General features: G+C 41.0%; 1 protein-coding gene across 6 annotated transcripts in view; it reads left to right on the forward strand.

The window, feature by feature from the left end:
• The window catches only part of si:ch211-151h10.2 (uncharacterized protein LOC567699 homolog), a 69072-nt gene that overhangs the window by 2949 nt on the left and 46861 nt on the right, over nt 1-19262 (forward strand). For all 6 annotated transcript variants that reach the window (XM_060923502.1, XM_060923503.1, XM_060923508.1 and 3 more), the window contains exons 4-6: nt 13327-13465; nt 17566-17711; nt 17912-18092. In XM_060923502.1, coding sequence (XP_060779485.1) covers nt 13327-13465; nt 17566-17711; nt 17912-18092 — 466 coding nt within the window. The remainder of the gene's footprint in view (nt 1-13326; nt 13466-17565; nt 17712-17911; nt 18093-19262) is intronic.

The following is a 19262-nucleotide window of genomic DNA, read 5'->3' on the forward strand; positions in this document are numbered from 1 at the left end:
TTTGCATCACTTCTGAAAACAAGTGTTCCTGAACTGAAATTGGTATCTTAGTTTACACCTATTTAAATCAGATGCAAATGAGAAAGTTGTATTTAATAATCCCATTCCAATTCCACTGAAATGACACCCACTCACAGCCTTGTCGAAAAGCAAATGCTATTTATTTAATTTACCTTTATTTAAAACATAATATAAATAAGAAATATAAATTGGGCTTTAAACCATTAATTCTACAGTATGTTGATCTTTATCCCCTTCGGACACAAAGAAAAATGCTATGGAACTTCATGCTATGGAACTTCATGTGTACAGTTGTACACGTTATGTCCGAAGGGGTTATAACAGCCTTCATTGTTAGAATATTGACTGACAGGCTTTTCAGAAGTTGCTGCCAACCCAGCAGTTTTTATATGTTTAATAATAATATCCCTTTATATCTCTGTCTATTATTATCACAGTTGGAATTATTATAACCTGACTAATATTATCTGAACTTACTGGAAAGCAAACACTCCATCTACAGTGCCACTAGAAAGTGTGTAACTTTTTACAATTTTCTGCATAAATTAGACCTGAAATGTGATCAGATCTTCATCTAAGTCCTAAAACTAGATAAGCAGAACCCAGTTACACAAATGACGACATTATCATTTTTACATTTATTTATTTCAGCAACATTATCCAACCATAAATCACTTTTTCCACAATGTTTTTATTGGGTTAACTTTTATTGGGTTTGACTTGGCCATTCCAAAATGTTACATTTCTTCTGTTTCAATGGGCCTGGGCAATAAAACGGTAATGATCTGCAAATAAAATATCCAGCACAAATTATATATGATAGACATAAATTAACAATTTATAAATTTTAGTTAGCGGGACTGCAGCTCATCACCTCTCCCGCCCGCTCCCGCATTGTGCACTCCCCCTCCCGCCCGCGCCCGCAATGAGCTTTCAAAATTTGTCCCGCGCTGCATTGCTTTGCGTCGGGTCCCACGGGACTCCCGCAGGGCGGGAGGGGGAGTGCACAATGCAGGAGCGGGCGGGAGAGGTGATGAGCTGCAGTCCCGCTAACTAAAAATGTGTTTAAAATAAAATTTATAAATTATTAACTCGGGCGGCACGGTGGTGTAGTGGTTAGTGCTGTCGCCTCACAGCAAGAAGGTCCTGGGTTCGAGCCCCGGGGCCGGCGAGGGCCTTTCTGTGCGGAGTTTGCATGTTCTCCCCGTGTCCGCGTGGGTTTCGTCCGGGTGCTCCGGTTTCCCCCACAGTCCAAAGACATGCAGGTTAGGTTAACTGGTGACTCTAAATTGACCGTAGGTGTGAATGTGAGTGTGAATGGTTGTCTGTGTCTATGTGTTAGCCCTGTGATGACCTGGCGACTTGTCCAGGGTGTACCCCGCCTTTCGCCCGTAGTCAGCTGGTATAGGCTCCAGCTTGCCTGCGACCCTGTAGAAGGATAAAGCGGCTAGAGATAATGAGATGAGATGAATTATTAACTCTGCATCTGCTCAGAGTTCGCAGTAGAGCCCTGCACTCCTGCGGGAGTCCCGTGGGACCCGACGCAAAGCAATGCAGCGCGGGACAAATTTTGAAAGCTCATTGCGGGCGCGGGCGGGAGGGGGAGTGCACAATGCGGGAGCGGGCGGGAGAGGTGATGAGCTGCAGTCCCGCTAACTAAAAATGTGTTTAAAATAAAATTTATAAATTATTAATTTATGTCTATCATATATAATTTGTGCTGGATATTTTATTTGGCATTAATAAAAACATTTTAAGATGCCTAAATTTGCGGATGTGGTCTAATCTCGCGTACATTTCCGATTCCTTTCCGCTCTTCCGTGTTTGAGATCTCCGATCATGGCAGAAGAGCAGAGCTCCTCTAATGAAGCTCACAGTGCTTCAGAAGTAAGTGCTGCTTTAAAAAGAGGTACATTTACCGTTAAAAAGTCAAGAGTCCTGAAATCAGACATTTGGAAGTCGTTCTCACTCGTGTACGACGCAGAGGGAAATCAGCTGCCCTTTGCTTGTTGTGATAAGTGCCAAAAGGTTCTGACATACAACGGCCATAAATCAGGTACATCAGGCCTGAATCGCCATGTATGTACTGTCTTAAAAGGACAACAATTGTTGGAGTTCAGAGGGAACAACGCAAAAGTGACAGATGCGTTGAAGACAAAGACCGTGGAGAAATGCGTTGATTTTGTTGCTGCGGACCTCTGCCTGTATGACAGCATTGCTGGTCGGGGATTAGTTCAGTTAGCACAACACTTAGTTGACACGGCAGCCACAATAGGCAAATTTGATGTGCGAGATATTCTGCCCCATCCAACAACTGTGTCACGTCATGTAGATGATAGGGCACTCAAATTTAGAAGAGCTGTTGTTGATGACATGAACAATGACAAGAACTTTCGTGAGAAATAACGCGAACGTCTGCATCATGCGGGATTTGCGGGCGGGAGCGGGACAAAATATGGCAGGCGCGGGCGGGAGTGGGACTGAAAATCATAATTCTTTGCGGGAGCGGGACTGCACAATGCGGGAGCGGGCGGGACTGAAAATTCTGTCCCGCACAGACCTCTAGTTCGCAGTCACCTACAACAATCACACTGCACCACACTGCTCTCAGTCTCTAACATTCTAAGCATTCATACCTGTTTTTCTTGCTGGGTTTCACATGACGTCACATCCACCTCCATAGTTATTCAAAACTTTCGCTGGTGGTCTGCTAAAGCTCAGTTGACAAAGTGTTTGTATGAAGAAGGTGCATTGCTAGCATGAAAAAATGCCTTACACTTGCGTTGTTTTAGGTTGTTCAAATCGATCAAACCGTGAAATTGCTAAAAGTTTCTTCAGAATTCCCCGTGAACTAATAAAAAAGGGTGAACAAACAGGATTTCACAAAAAGACATTGAGAAAGCTGGTTTTTGAACCTCTCGCTGAAATCGAAGGGAGACGAGTCGAAGCATGCTCGAGTTTGCAGTGATCACTTCGTGAAAGGTTTGTATATCCCTCTCAGCTATGTCATGAGTGTTTTCCAAGTACTTTTCTTGCTATGTGTCGTTATTTTATGGTATGTTTTTTAGTCACGAAGTGCTAAAGTCCCCAGCTGTTTCTTTGTTTTCTCCTCACAAAGTCCATATGCATGAAGGTTGCGACAAAATTCTTACCCAGCCATACTGTTACAATGTACCATGATCACTTCTCCATCTTGTTTAACTAAGATCCAGGTCTTGAAAGAGGTTTCTGGTGATCTTTGTGAATGATTTACCTGAGAGATAAAAATGAACACAAGTGAGAATCAAGCAAACTGTTGTTTGTTTACGCTTCAACTTGCAGCGCTTCATTGTAAAGACGTGAATGAAAAGCTTAAAAAAACATATTTACATGGGCAAAAACCATGTAAACCATCATGTTCGCGTGAAGAACATGCAAACTCCAACAGAAAGGCCCTCGCCAGCTGCTGGGTTCGAACCCAGAAGCTTCTTGCTGTGAGGCGGCTGTGCTAACCACGACACCACCGTGCTGCCAACTACAGTAGCTGGTGAATGTAAATAAGATCATATCTAGCACAGTGTTTGAAGCCTGCATCCAATTATAGTGGTGTAAAATTGGGAGTGGATTTAATTGGAGTTAAGATTGATATGGAGTTTGACAGTTTGTGTTTTTTTCTGTACTGCTCTCCAAATTTGAGCTGTATTTTTATCTATATATTTATTCTATAGGATCTCAATAATATATTGGAGAATTATATCTGTTTTAGCGTATGTTCACATTGTGACATTTCTATGTCTAAACACCTAGTTGAAGAATCATTAGTAAAAAATAAATAAATATAATATTTTAAGCATGGTAAAGACCCCCCCCACAACCCCCCCCCCCCCCCCCCCCCCCAAAGATTTAAAGAGCTGTAGAGTTTTGAGTCATATTCTGGGCCTCCTACCCTGATATCAGACAATCCAACATACAGAATATTGATTTTGGTACAGGAATACAAAGCATCTGAAATGGGTACAGTACTCTTGGAAGAACATTCATATGAATAGATTCTATTCAGCCCAACAGGAATGAGGGAAGAGATGACCATTGAGCTAGATCCTGTCTGATTTTTATTAATTATTTTGTCATAATTTGCATTGTATAATTTATCCAACACAGGCGTTATTACAATACCAAGGTATTTAATACCCTCAGTTGGTCAACGAAATTCACTGTTGTCCTTAATTTGTTTTGAAATAAGTCTATTAATATCCAATGCCTCTGTTTTATTAACATTTATTTTATAGCCAGAGTAATGCCCATATATTTTTACATTGTCCATTAAAGCAGATATAGAACATGATGGATTTGATAAGTACAAAAGTAAAACCCTGATTCCAAAAAAGTTGGGACAAAGTACAAATTGTAAATAAAAACGGAATGCAATGATGTGGAAGTTTCAAAATTCCATATTTTATTCAGAATGGAACATAGATGACATATCAAATGTTTAAACTGAGAAAATGTATCATTTAAAGAGAAAAATTAGGTGATTTAAAATTTCATGCCAACAACACATCTCAAAGTTGGAACAAGGCCATGTTTACCACTGTGAGACATCCCCTTTTCTCTTTACAACAGTCTGTAAATGTCTGGGGACAGAGGAGACAAGTTGCTCAAGTTTAGGGATAGGAATGTAAACCCATTCTTGTCTAATGTAGGATTCTAGTTGCTCAACTGTCTTAGGTCTTTTTTTTGTCGTATCTTCCGTTTTATGATGCGCCAAATGTTTTCTATGGGTGAAAGATCGGACTGCAGGCTGGCCAGTTCAGTACCTGGACCCTTCTTCTACGCAGCCATGATGCTGTAATTGATGCAGTATGTGGTTTGGCATTGTCATGTTGGAAAATGCAAGGTCTTCCCTGAAAGAGACGTCGTCTGGATGGGAGCATATGTTGCTCTAGAACCTGGATATACCTTTCAGCATTGATGGTGTCTTTCCAGATGTGTAAGCTGCCCATGCCACATGCACTAATGCAACTCCATACCATCAGAGATGCAGGCTTCTGAACTAAGCGCTGATAACAACTTGGGTCGTCCTTCTCCTCTTTAGTCCGAATGACACGGCATCCCTGATTTCCATAAAGAACTTCACATTTTGATTCATCTGACCACAGAACAGTTTTCCCCTTTGCCACAGTCCATTTTAAATGAGCCTTGGCCCAGAGAAGACGTCTGCACTTCTGGATCATGTTTAGATATGGCTTCTTCTTTGAACTATAGAGTTTTAGCTGGCAACGGCGGATGGCACGATGAACTATGTTCAAAGATAATGTTCTCTGGAAATATTCCTGAGCCCATTTTGTGATTTCCAATTCAGAAGCATGCCTGTATGTGATGCAGTGCGGTCTAAGGGCCCAAAGATCATGGGCACCCAGTATGGTTTTCCAGCCTTGACCCTTACGCACAGAGATTCTTCCAGATTCTCTGAATCTTTTGATGATATTATGCACTGTAGATGATGATATGTTCAAACTCTTTGCAATTTTACACTGTTGAACTCCTTTCTGATATTGCTCCACTATTTGTCGGCGCAGAATTGGGGGGATTGGTGATCCTCTTCCCATCTTTACTTCTGAGACCCGCTACCACTCCAAGATGCTATTTTTATACCCAGTCATGTTAATGACCGATTGCCAATTGACCTAATGAGTTGCAATTTGGTCCTCCAGCTGTTCCTTTTTTGTACTTTTAACTTTTCCAGCCTCTTATTGCCCTTGTCCCAACTTTTTTGAGATGTGTTGCTGTCATGAAATTTCAAATGAGCCAATATTTGGCATGAAACTTCAAAATGTCTCACTTTTGACATCTGATATGTTGTCTATGTTCTATTGTGAATACAATATCAGTTTTTGAGATTTGTAAATTATTGCATTCCGTTTTTATTTACAATTTGTACTTTGTCCCAACTTTTTTGGAATCGGGGTTGTACATCGTCCGCATACAATGAGATTTTGTGCTCTTCCTCTTCTGCCATTATTCCAGTTATGTTTGTATTGTCTCTAATCATTTGAGGGAGTGGCTCAATACAAAGGGCAAAAAGAGCGGGAGAAATAGGGCAGCCTTGGCGTGTACCTCTTTCAAGGTTAAAAGGCTTTGATAGATGCCCATTAACCCTAATTGCAACCCTAGAGCCTGAGTATAGGATATGAAGCCATGAAATTAACTTGTTTCCAAATTGTATGAAGGTTTGAAATAAATATTTCCATGACACGTGGTCAAATGCTTTTTCAGCAACCAAGGACAAAACCATCGCTTCAGAACCAGATGCTAAAGATCATGTGGACAAACCAGAAGGCTATTGGAAAAATGTTTTGTGGACAGATGAGACCAAAATAGAACTTTTTGGTTTAAATGAAAAGCCTTAAGTATGGAGAAAGGAAAACACTGCATTCCAGCATAAGAACCTTATCCCATCTGTGAAACATGGTAGTGGTAGTATCACGGTTTGAGCCTGTTTTGCTGTGTCTGGGCCAGGACAGCTTGCCATCATTGATGGAACAATGAATTCTGAATTATACCAGCGAATTCTAAAGGAAAATATCAGGGCATCTGTCCGTGAACCGAATCTCAAGAGAAAGTGGGTCATGCAGCAAGACAACAACCCTAAGCACACAAGCGTTCTACCAAAGAATGGTTAAAGAAGAATAAAGTTAATGTTTTGGAATGGCCAAGTCAGTGTCCTGACCTTAATCCAATCAAAATGTTGTGGAAGGACCTGAAGCAAGCAGTTCATATGAGGAAACCCACCAACATCCCAGAGTTGAAGCTGTTCTGTCCAGAGGAATGAGCTAAAATTCCTCCAAGCCGGTGTGCAAGACTGATCAACAGTTACTGGAAACGTTTAGTTGCAGTTATTACTGCCCAAGGGGGTCACACCAGATACCAAAAGCAAAGGTTCACATACTTTTGACACTCAGATATGTAATATTGGATCATTTTCCTCAATAAATAAATGACCAAGTATAACTTTTTTTGTCTCATTTGTTTAACTGGGTTCTCTTTATCTACTTTTAGGACTTGTGTGAAAATCTGATGATGTTTTAGGTCATATTTATGCAGAAATATAGAAAATTTCAAAGGGTTCACAAACTTTCAAGCACCACTGTATATGCACTGCATTTCAGCGGGGTCTTTACCCTCTTTGTGTATGACTGCTGTAATAGCATTTCGCCATGATGGGGCAAGTGTCTTTTGTTTCTAACGTACAGTTATATGCTTATAATAAGAGAGGGGATAATGGATGTTTGAATATTTTATAAAACTCATTAACATAGCCATCAGGGCCTAGGGTCTTATTATTTTCCATCCATCCATTATCCATAACCACTTATCTTGTGCAGGGTCACGGGCAAGATGGAGCCTGTCCTAGCTGACTATGGGCAAGAGGCAGGGTACACCCTGGACAAGTTGCTAGATCATTGCAGTCTTATTATTTTTAAGATTTGAAATTACTTCTTCAAGTTTAGTTGGGGCAATAGGCAGGTCTTGCTTTTCTTTTGCACCTGGAAGCATTTCAATGTAGTGTCCTATGAGGTGAGTGCAGCTGGGAAGGGTTAAGAACATGTAAGAAAACTCCGTTTGCAACTTGGCAACCTCTGCGAGTTGGGCTGGCGAGAGGTGGTCTCCACAGGGGACTGGGGTGGATTGAGCAATTACTTTTGTTTTTACCTCTGGCCCCAGCTCCGCCCTCTCTGGGCCTATTGACGCCAACACCACAGGGACCCCCTCATTCCATAATTTAAGCAGGTTGAGGTGGTATATCAGCCATGCCCCTCACCGTGTGATCTCAAAGGGCCCTTGCCACTTAGCGAGTAATTTAGAGCTCAATGTGGATAATAATATGAGCACTTTATCTCTTGGAGTGAACTCTTGGAGGTGCACACCCCTGTTGTACAGCTGGGACTGTCATTCTTGTGCCTGCCGCAAATTCTTCTGGGTTAGGTGGCTGAGGGTGTGGAGTTTTGTGCATGGGTGGAGAACATATTGAAATTCAATTTTACTGTTAGAAGGTGCCTCCTCCCAATTTTCAAGTGAGGCTTACACCCATATAATAATTCAAACAGGGAAAACCCCATGGAGGCTTGTGGAACCTCTCATATGGCAAACAGGTGCTTGAGTTATTTATCCCAATTGTATGTCTTTGCTCACAAATTTACTGATTAGGTTTTTAAGGGTTTGGTTAAACTGTTTGACCAAGCTGTCTGTCTGTGGATGATAAACGCTTGTGTAGATTTAACCCCCAATAGAGTTTGTTGAAGGGTGTGTGACATAAACAAAGTGCCAGTCAGGATTTCTTTCAGAATCCCTACTTGGGAGATAATTTTAAACAGTGCCTCTGCAACACTGCATGCAGAAATGTTACGCAGTGGCACTGCTTCTGGGTACTGCATTGCATAATCCACCAGGACTAAAATAAAGTGATGCCCTCATATGCAGACAGGTCTAATGGCCCTATGAGATCCATCCCTATTTTTTCGAAGGAGGTCTCAATTAGGGGAAGAGGGTGCAAAGGTGTGGCAGCTGGGTTTACCAGCTGGGATTCATGGCAGGCTGCACAACACATGGATAGCCCCATGAATCCCTGGCTAATAGAAACGGGCACTGAGATGAGCTAATGTTTTTTTTTTGTTTGTTTTTTTCCTGTCCTAGGTGTCTGGTCATGGGGTAGTCATGAGCCACATGGAAGAGAAGTTCCCTACGTCTCTTTGGGATTAACAATTGAGTCATTTTTTCATCAGTTTGAATGTCCTGCATCACTCGGTATAACCTATCTTTAAGTCCTGCAAAGTATGGGTAGGAGAGTGTAACATTTGGCTGTAGGGGTTGACTGTCGACTGTTCTCACTTGGTCAAAAGTGCCACGCAAAACCTTGTCTCATGCTTGCTCCAAAGGGAAATCCTCGAGGGACTTCCCCAAAGAGAGGGGAGGGCAAGGGTGCTCCCCCATGTTGCTATGATGTGGGGCTGATGTGGACGGCTCTGAGATGGCTTCCCCAGCCAATGCTACACTGGGATTCCCCTGTGAAGCACTGCTGCAGGACCCGCCCACCGCTATGCATGCCACTAAACTCTTAAATCCAGGCCAATCAGTTCCCAGAATTAGTAGGTGGGTGAGGTTCAGGTTAACCATCACCTCTACACTATGGTTTATCCCCTGAAATTGGATGCGAACTGGCACCAGTGGGTATTCGTGAACATCCCCATATACACACATAACCTTCACCAAATGTGCTGTACCCAATCTTGAATCACACTTTGGTGAATGGAGGTTTGATTACAGCCTGAATCTCCTAATGATTGATATGTATCCCATTGGATACTCACCAGTATGCAATACGCTCCGGCCCGATCAAGGGTGGTCTCTGGCACATTGGGTATCTGGACCACTGCCCTCACCTCCATCATGTGGCACTGATCCTGGAAGTGCCCAGGTTCCCCGCAGCACCAATACACTAGCCTAGGCTTCACTTCTACAGTGGCAGCTCGGGGATCCCTTACCTAAGAGGGGGAAGACACAAACATAAGGGGATGGAGGACGGGGGACACCATGGGCTCAGTGAATGGGCTGTGTGGGGATTGGCCCTTGTTTGTGTGGTGCAGGGACGGGATGAAGAGAGAGAGAGAGAGGGGAGCCAAGAAGTCGGCTTGCCACTGGAACTGCTGCTAGATGGTCCTCCATGAACACGATTGCTCAGTCCAGTGACACCGGCCCATGGCATTGGACCCACTCCGCCATCCCTCCTGGCAGCCAAGTGATTAACTGTTCCAGTGCTACCATGTTGATGATTCCCTCTGCGTTGTGGTCTTCCGCCCTCAGCCACCACCAACAGGTGTCCCAGAGCTGTTGGCTGAATGCAAACGGCTGGCTGACCTTTTCTAGGGTTAGCACATGGAACCGCTGCCCATGTTGCTCAGGGATGCAGCTGACATTTTGCAGGATAGCTCACTTTACGTCAGAGTACTTCAGCCTGTTTTCAGTGGGGAGTTGCTGACTGGTGAGCCAATTGCTGCTCAACTGGCCACTCACATGCCTCCGTGGCTTACTTGAAGAGCACCTGAAGGGGGCGTCGTGGCTCAGGTGGATGGGGCGCCGTGCCGTGGGTCCGGGGACCCGGGGACCCGGGTTCGGTTCCGACCCGAGGTCATTTCCCGATCCCTCCCCGTCTCTCTCTCTCCTACTCATTTCCTATCTCTACACTGTCCTATACAATAAAGGTGAAAAAAGCCCAAAAAAAAATCTTTAAAAAAAAAAAAAAAGAGCACCTGAAAAGCCTCAGGGTGATCGTGTGGGCCCAGTTTTGTCAGAGTGACGTGGGGGAAGCCCACAGACATGGTGGCTGTGCCCACCAATGCGAGCAGGTTCTGGAATGCCTGCTGATCCTTCTGCTGCACCTGCATCAGGGCTTCAAAGTGTTGCTCCTGTTCTTGGCAAAGGGTGAACAGCACTTGGTGCTGGTTTTGCTGGGCAGCAGCGAGGGCATGGACATGGTCCTTGAAGGGTGAGAACTCCATACGGGCAGTTCCCATAAGTGGTCCAAGGTTTCAGCACCAGTGTAGTGGTCTCTGGGGTGGGGAGGAACACTGAAGCACTGGACAGGCAGGTTTTATCAACTTGGGGTTTATTTTTGCCTATTAAGGATCATTTTTCTGTGAAAGACACCAGACTCCTGCACATACCCTCAAACTGGAAGATAACTGCCTCCTCTCTGCTCTCTCCTTCTTATCAGCCCTCTGCCATCACTGAAAGACACACTCGCGCGCACAACCTCAATTAGACACAGGTGCGATTGTTTTGACACTCACCTTCCCTGGCCTCACTCTCCATCCACAAACTAGCACTTGACCATGCCTCCACTGCCACAGTGATAAAGAAATCTAATGTGTATATTAGCATAGAATCAAAAGTTAGCTAAATGTGAAACCATGAAATAACTTGGGGTGTAAACCTCAGGCTTCCCCATGATACATTGGGATTCCCATTCTTACAACAATGAGTCATTATTTGAAAACACAAGTGTTTGTTTTGAGAAAACACAACATGAAGCCAGTGGAGCATTATGAACATAAATCTCATGAAAATTTATAAAAATTATATAAATTGCTAATATAGCTCCCTTTTTGCCTGTGTGTGTGTGTGTGTGTGTGTGTGTGTGTGTGTTGTCCCAATATTATTTACTCTAAATTTACAGCATTTAACTGACACCCTTCCCAGAGCAACTTAAATATTATTGGGGCACAACAGAAGTCCCTGCTGGAAACTTGTTTTTCTTAGGAATTTTCTTATTAGAGGTTCAAGCACATAAGGCTGGAAACTTATTGGTCTTGTTAAGATGATTCTTCTTCTTCTCTTCCTCCTCCACTGAAATGAATAGTGCAGACCATACCGTAAGTCATACAGAGGCAAAAATTGGTCAACGGGTAGTACTCCATGGCCCCACACAGCAAGATTGGCCTAGTCAGCCTCATGGTGGCACAGTAGTGCAAACGTTTACATTCCATATCTCAGGAACCATAAGTGCAACAAAGAAAATGATTTTTTTCCACTGATTCCTTGGGTTTTGATCCCAAAGAAAAAAGCTCTGCCCACTTAGATTTTGTTTGCTAATTTGCACAATATGCAAAAAAAAAAATGATTTTGCAAGCTAGTCCTAGAGTTTTTGGCCTATGTTCACAAATATGGTGTAAACCAAGTCAGCACTGTGTGAATCTTACCAGTTATCAAAAGTATGTTGACATTATAAACATGTGGCTGCCACATGTTAGTCAATTCTACCAAGGCCAAAGAATTTACTCAAACAGCTGTAACTCATGATTCTTTGAATGTATTTGCATGAAACTTGAATGGCATATGCAGGACAAGATTCTGTGCTGAATCTTGAAGTTGGGGTATGGTCATACATAGAGGGTGGGACTAAGTCCAAATAACTAATAACTAAGTTCTTCTTAGTCCTTTAGCTGAACACACAACAATTTGCCTTTTGGACCATTTAGCCATACCCACTCATATTTATGGTAATTTGCGTACTATTCTAAATATATATTTGCAAATTAGTCCTTGGATTTTTGGCCTAAATTTGGTGCACAATTACACAGTAGATTATATTATAATTATCAAAACATTCTAAGAGGGGTGGCACGGTGGTGTAGTGGTTAGCGCTGTCGCCTCACAGCAAGAAGGTCTGGGTTCGAGCCCCATGGCCGGCAAGGGCCTTTCTGTGCGGAGTTTGTATGTTCTCCCTGTGTCCCCGTGGGTTTCGTCCGGGTGCTCCGGTTTCCCCCACAGTCCAAAGACATGCAGGTTAGGTTAACTGGTGACTCTAAATTGACTGTAGGTGTGAATGGTTGTCTGTGTCTATGTGTCAGCCCTGTGATGACCTGGCGACTTGTCCAGGGTGTACCCTGCCTTTTGCCCGTAGTCAGCTGGGATAGGCTCCAGCTTGCCTGCGACCCTGTAGAACAGGATAAAGCGGCTAGAGATGATATGAGATAAAAACATTCTAAGAATTTCAAACAATATGGCCTCCACATGCCAGTCACTCCTAGTGGGGTGGAAAATGCTTTATAAAAACAGTTCTAACTTGGCTAGAACTAGCCACTGGGGGCAATATATGCTGAAGATGCTTTGACCCTGATGATGATGATGGTGGTGGTGGTAGTAGTAGTCTTAATAATAATAATAATAATAGGCTACTTGAGAAAACTACTCACCCAAACTAATCCCAATGTAGCCCAACACTGGTTTCATAACCATAACCTATCCTCACCCTCCTGCATTTTTGGATGTTGATCTTTCCAAGCAAACCATAGCTACAACAATACAAATACAAGATCCTACACAAAGTACATGAGCATCTGATCTTAACTTTTAAGATAATGCAGGAGCCACTTGACACTCCAACTCTCTTCTCAAAGTTCAATTATTTCTAATACTGTGATTGATGGAGGGTGTGCACTTGCAAAATGGAATTATGAAATAACATTCAACCTTTTATTTATTCTGAATCTGTCCAAATAAATCCAAAACTGAATCTGTAACTAAATCTCACTATAAAGAGATGACTGATTTTCTGCCTACTCTCTCCCAATTCCGCCTATGCTTGTCCATTTCAGACATGGAGTCAGCTTTCTAGAAAAAGTTGTAATCACCCTGAACTCCAGTCCAAGTTCCTTCTCCTCTTACAGTTCCACAGGCACTCCTCATACTGCTGTTTGAAGGTGTGGTCTGCACTCACAAACTTGCTTTTAGTTTATATTATGTTTTTATGTTGTTGTTTGTGTACAGTCTCATCAGTCAGCAAGATGCAGGACATCTGCTATCTGTGGTGAGGGCTCTACTGGATGGCTTGGTGGTTTCCCTTCTCCAGGAACAAGTGTCAGATCCAAGGGTTTCCCAGATACAAGTCCTCCTCACTAAGCTGGAAGTCAGTGGAATACTGTACCTGGGTCTTGTGTTTCCTGGGTGTATCTAAAATTATCATTTTTATAATTTCCTCACTGTCATTGTTTTTATGGGTTAAATGGAATGGAGTAATGTTGTTACTGCCGTATCAACCTGCATTTCTAGCAGCGGCTTGTTACCATAGATTTTGGTGGGGCAGGATTGCAATAACCTCAAACGTACAGTATTTAGATTCAGAGGCTAACATACTGAAGTTATAGGCTACTATCCAGTGATTTGTATGTATGTATGTATTTATTTATTTATTTATTTATTTGGAGTGACACTGTAGTAGGCAATTAAGTGTTAAGAGCATACAATCAGGTTGTTTTGAGTGGTTTTAGATGTACCTTTGTACAATCATATTCAAGTAATAGCATTAACCAGGATTGGGAGTAAAAACAGGCTTTCAGCACAACTACAACTCAAAAACCACACAAAAGACCAGAAACTAACCCACAAAAAAGCTAGCCATTGGAAAAGGAAAACATTTTTCTTGTTCTAAGCCTTTTCATAGTTAACATAAGGACGTTAACATAACCCCTCTTTCTATCTCCAAATCTTTGCAATACCAGTGAATATGAATTATCCTATAATACAAATAGTTTTATGCAGTATCTTGCAAAAGTATTTATCCCCTTGGTTATTGTCCTGTTTAGCTGCATTACAAGCTGGAATTAAAATTGATTTTTGGGGGGTTAGCACCATTTGATCTACACAACATGCCTACCACTTTAAAGGTGCAAATTTTATTTATTTATTTATTTATTTATTTATTGTGACCCAAACAATAATTAAGATGAAAAAACAGAAATCTGGAGTGTGCATAGGTATTCACCCCCTTTCGTATGAAACCCCTAAATAAGAGCTAGTCTAACCAATTCATAAGTCACATAATGAATTGATTAAGATCCACCTGTGTGCAATCAAAGTGTCACATGATCTGTAACATGATGCTTGTATAAATCAACCTGTTCTGGAAGGACCCTGACTCTGCAACACTACTAAACAAACAACATGAAAACCAAGGAGCACTCCAAACAGGTCAGGGACAAAGTTGTGGAGAAGTATAGATCAGGGTTGGGTTATTTAAAAAAAATAATCCCAAACTTTGAATATCCCATGGAGCAACGTTAAATCCATTATCCCAAAATGGAAAGAATATGGCACCACTGCAAACCTGACAAGAGAACGCCACCCACTAAAACTCATAGACCGGCAAGGAGGGCATTAATCAGAGATGCAACAAAGACACCAAAGATAACACTGAAGGAGCTGCAAACATCCACAGCGGAGATGGGAGTGTCTGTCCATAGGACCACTTTAAGCCGTACACTCCACAAAACAGGGCTTTATGGAAGACTGGCCAGAAAAAAAAAAAAAAAAACATTGCTTAAAGAAAAAAAATAAGAAAACACACTTGGAGTTTACCCAACAGCATATGGCAGACTCCTCAAACACATGGAAGAAGATTCTCTAGTCATATGAGACTAAAATTGAACTTGTTAGCCATCATGGGAAATGCCATATGTGGCGCAAACCCAACACTTCCCGTCACCCTGAGAACACCATTCCTACAGTGGAGCATGGTGGTGGCTGCATCATGCTGTGGGGATGTTTTCCATCTCTAGGGACCTAAAAGCTGGTCAGGATTGAAGGAAAGATGGATGGCATTAAATACGGTACAGGGCAATTCTGGAGGAAAACCTGTTTGAGTCCGCCAGAGGTTTGAGACTGGGACACAGGTTCATATTCCAGCAGAACAATGACCCTAAACATACTACTAAAGCTACACTTGGAGTGGTTTAAAGGGAAACATTTAAATGTCTTGGAATGGCCTAGTCAAGGCCCAGACCTCAATCCAATTGAGAATCTGTGGCATAACTTAAAGATTGCTGCACACCAATGCAACCCATCTAATTTGAAGGAGTTGGAGCAGTTTTGCCTTGTGCAATGGGCAAAAATCCCAGTGGCTAGATGTGCTAAGCTAACAGAGGCATACCCCAAGAGATTTGCAGCTGTAATTGCAGCAAAGTATTGACTTTGGGGGTGAATACTTATGCACACTCCAGATTTCTCTTTGTTCATCTTATTTATTGTTTGTGTCACAATAAAAACAAACAAAAAAAAACCCCAATTTGCACCTTAAAGTGATAATGTTGTGTAAATCAAATGTTGCTAACCCCCCCCAAAAAATCCATTTTCTAATTCCAGCTTGTAATGTGACAAAACAGGACAAACACCAAAGGGGATGAATACTTTTGCAAGACACTGTACATCATATGTACTATGTCATATACTATCTGCACTTACACTTTGCCTTTTTTTGCAGCAAATTATCAATTTAATTCTGATTATTTAATATAAAAATCTTGATGGCCACTGATTATTTTTAGCCCACCTTGACAGCCCTGTTATTAACTGTTCTGTCTTTTGCTCTTCCTCAAGCATAGGCCATCTCAATGGGACTCTATTACTGGTTGTTTCAGTTCCCATTTTGACCAATAACCCTGTGGAAATTGACTCAATTGCACAACATCTAGACAATCAAGTAAATCAGTGGAACATCGGCTTATATTTGAAATAGCTACATTTAGCTAAATCAGTTACTCCTCAAACAGGGCAATTAGTATTTTAACAGAATTTAAGATTTATGAATTATCAAAGCTTTTAACCCTTTGATGCAAAACATATGCACACCCCTTCTAATATGGGTCTAATATGGGTCAAAAATGACCTGCATTCATTTTCCAGGTTATTTCATGCTGACTGAGTTTTTCTTTGCTCTATCTTTTGAAATCAACTTATTTTATGATTGAATATATCAAGTATTCTTTAAATATCTTGTTTTTAATTACCACAAATCATTAATTTAATTTTTTCTTTCCTACTTTATGAAAAAAAATACTTTTTATATTACTACACATGGGTCATCCAAGTGTGATTTAAAATTAAATGTCTTAATACTATTATAATAATAATAATTTGTTTCAAGTAATTACTTTAGCAGTGAATAGGGCCAGTTATTTATTTATTAACTATGTGGTTAGCTAAGCCAACTACAATAAAATTAGCTAACTAAAGTAGAATATGTCAACAGCTAGGTAGCTAATAGTAATTACGGTACTTGTAACTTTCTGACAAGTAATCTACTCACTCTCAAGGTAAACATAATTTTTTTCTAAGGTAATGTTAGAACAATTGAAAAACATTACTTACATGTATTAGATGGGCAAAGGGCGCTGTGCTGAGCTGTGAAATGTCTGACACAAGCACAATTCACAGTTCCCACCAAACGCTGTAGTAAATGCATGCGGGTCGTTTCTGACCCATGTGTGTAAACTTGATGTAGAATTACAACAGCTGTGCTTGTTCATAACTTAAGTAAGGAAAAATAAAAATGATGATTTGTGCTAAACAAAAACAAGATATTTACTGCATATTTGGAAAAGTAAATGACAAAATGAATTTATTTCAAAAGTATATCATAGAAACACTCAGCCATACATGAAATAACCTGGAAAATGAATGCAGGTCGTTTTTGACCCATGTTGTGCATTAGAAGGGTAGTGATACAAAAAGGGTTTTTATTCAAAAAGTAAGAAAGGAAAAAATAAAATAAGGATGTATGATGATCAAAAACAAGTTAATTGAGGAATACCTTGAATACTGAATGATGGAATTAATTTATTGCAAAGATATAGAAGATAAAAACTCAGCCGGGTCACTTTTGACCCATGTTTTGCATCAAAGGGTTAAGAAGATTAACATTAAAAGTTATATTCTTTAGGTTAAAATACCAGCCATCATGCTTTGTCAAGCACCTTAACCTTAACATCTTCAATTTAATATGGGTTTAATATGGTCTAGTGCCTGATAAATATTTGGCTAAACATTTGTGGACATAATAAAATTCATATGTGCTTTGTAAACATTCCTCTCCAGATTTATTCTGCTTCTGTAATAACCCCCAGTGTTCTGGAAAGGTTTTCTGCTAGATTTTGGAGCATGGCTGTGGGAATTTGTCCACTCAGCCACAAGATCGATCGATCAATCAATCAATCATGCCTCTCTTTTATTCAGGCAATGTCTCAATTAACAACACTGGCAGTAAACAATCGTGTCTCTACTGAAGATCGACTGCTGCAGGCCAATGATGCGGAAGAAAAAGTGATCAAGACTAGAGTAGAAGACAGAATGAAACATATTTGCACTTACCTGCAAGAGAGGTGAAGCTTATGCCACCAAAATGCTTTTGCTTTCTTTTTTTCTTATTAACTTGTATATGCTTAGGAATAGGCTTAGGATAACAATACAAATTGTATAGCCTCTTTAAATTATTTAGTTTTCTGGCAAATCGCAGTAAAAGAACAAACCCATGCTCTCTGCATTTATTACCATATTTCGTATCCTCTTCCTCCTTGTTCAGGGTGAGGGCCCTGCGCTTTCTCCTTCAGACCCAGGATCAGTATGGTGTATGCATAGCTAATGTTCAGCAGGAGTTGCAAGAGTACTGGGAGCTGCTAGAAGATCTGCATACTAAAGTGACCCTGCAGCCGAAAAAGTGCCAGAGCCCTGAGGATTTGCACACTGTTCTCACTGACACTGAGGTTGGATTATAAATGATTGTGGGATTGTAAATTAATTAATAAATGAATTACTCATCAATGAATCAACACCTGATAAGGTGATGTTCAGGGGGTTTGTTGAATTTCTCTGATACCCCATTCTTAATCACAGTGAAAACTGAAAATTTTCAATTATTATGCTGTAATGGTGTCTTATGGGAATGGGAGTAAAATGGCAAAGTCAAAACCTTAATCTAACCCCTGTCAACCTAGTTTCCATGAATGGAATAATATTCCATTCATGAAAATTTTTGTCATGGCTCCAGTGGGAATCAGAACAATCAGATTTATGTGTTTTGACCTGTTGTGATGTTGCTAGCGGTAACCAAAATGATGGAGTGATATTGTGATGGCACTACTAATACTGCCTCAATGCAAAACAACTGGCAGCAAACTCAAAACAAGCAACTATCAACAGATACAGTGGGACCGCTGTATCCATGGGGATACCTTTTCAGATCTAATGTGGATTACTAAAACTGCAGATAGGACTGAACCAAACATAAAGCTTGTTTTTTGTGCAAATACATACTTATGAACCGATGAAGGTTTCATTTATAAACTACACACATCATCAACAGTAACTAATAATAAAATAAAATAGCCATAACAGTATAGTCTAATAAGTTACGCGAATGTGGTTTCTCTTGTGAATGAATGAATGAATGGGATTCTGATATTTCCACTTAATATTTTTATGATGGTTAAGGCACGGGTATGGATGCAAGTGCAGAAAACTTTTTACACAGAATAGTCAAAGCAACAAAAAACATCAGATATGAAAACACGACAGTAGATGTGAGGAGGAACACAACAAGCATTGGTATGGGAAAATAAAAACAAACATGAACAAACTAACAGAAGCCAGGGTTTAAATCAAGCGAGTAATAGGTGTCCAAAGTGAAAGCAGGTGTGTGTGGTTAATAATGTCTATAATCAGGGTGTGTTATTTGAGGGATTATGCTTGTTTGCTTGAGCGAGTCTTGGGCTTTTCACAACAATGGACTTGCCGCCTCATGAATTATGTCATATCCTGTCTCACATGGCTGGCGCGCCATAGCGTTCCATTAAATACAAGATGTCTGTAATGTTTCTGTTGTGAACGATTGAGTGGGAATTTTTTTTAATCTATTGTGTTATTTTTGCTTCAAA

The sequence above is a fragment of the Neoarius graeffei genome, chromosome 6 (genome assembly GCF_027579695.1).
Source record: "Neoarius graeffei isolate fNeoGra1 chromosome 6, fNeoGra1.pri, whole genome shotgun sequence".
Lineage (NCBI taxonomy): Eukaryota > Metazoa > Chordata > Actinopteri > Siluriformes > Ariidae > Neoarius > Neoarius graeffei.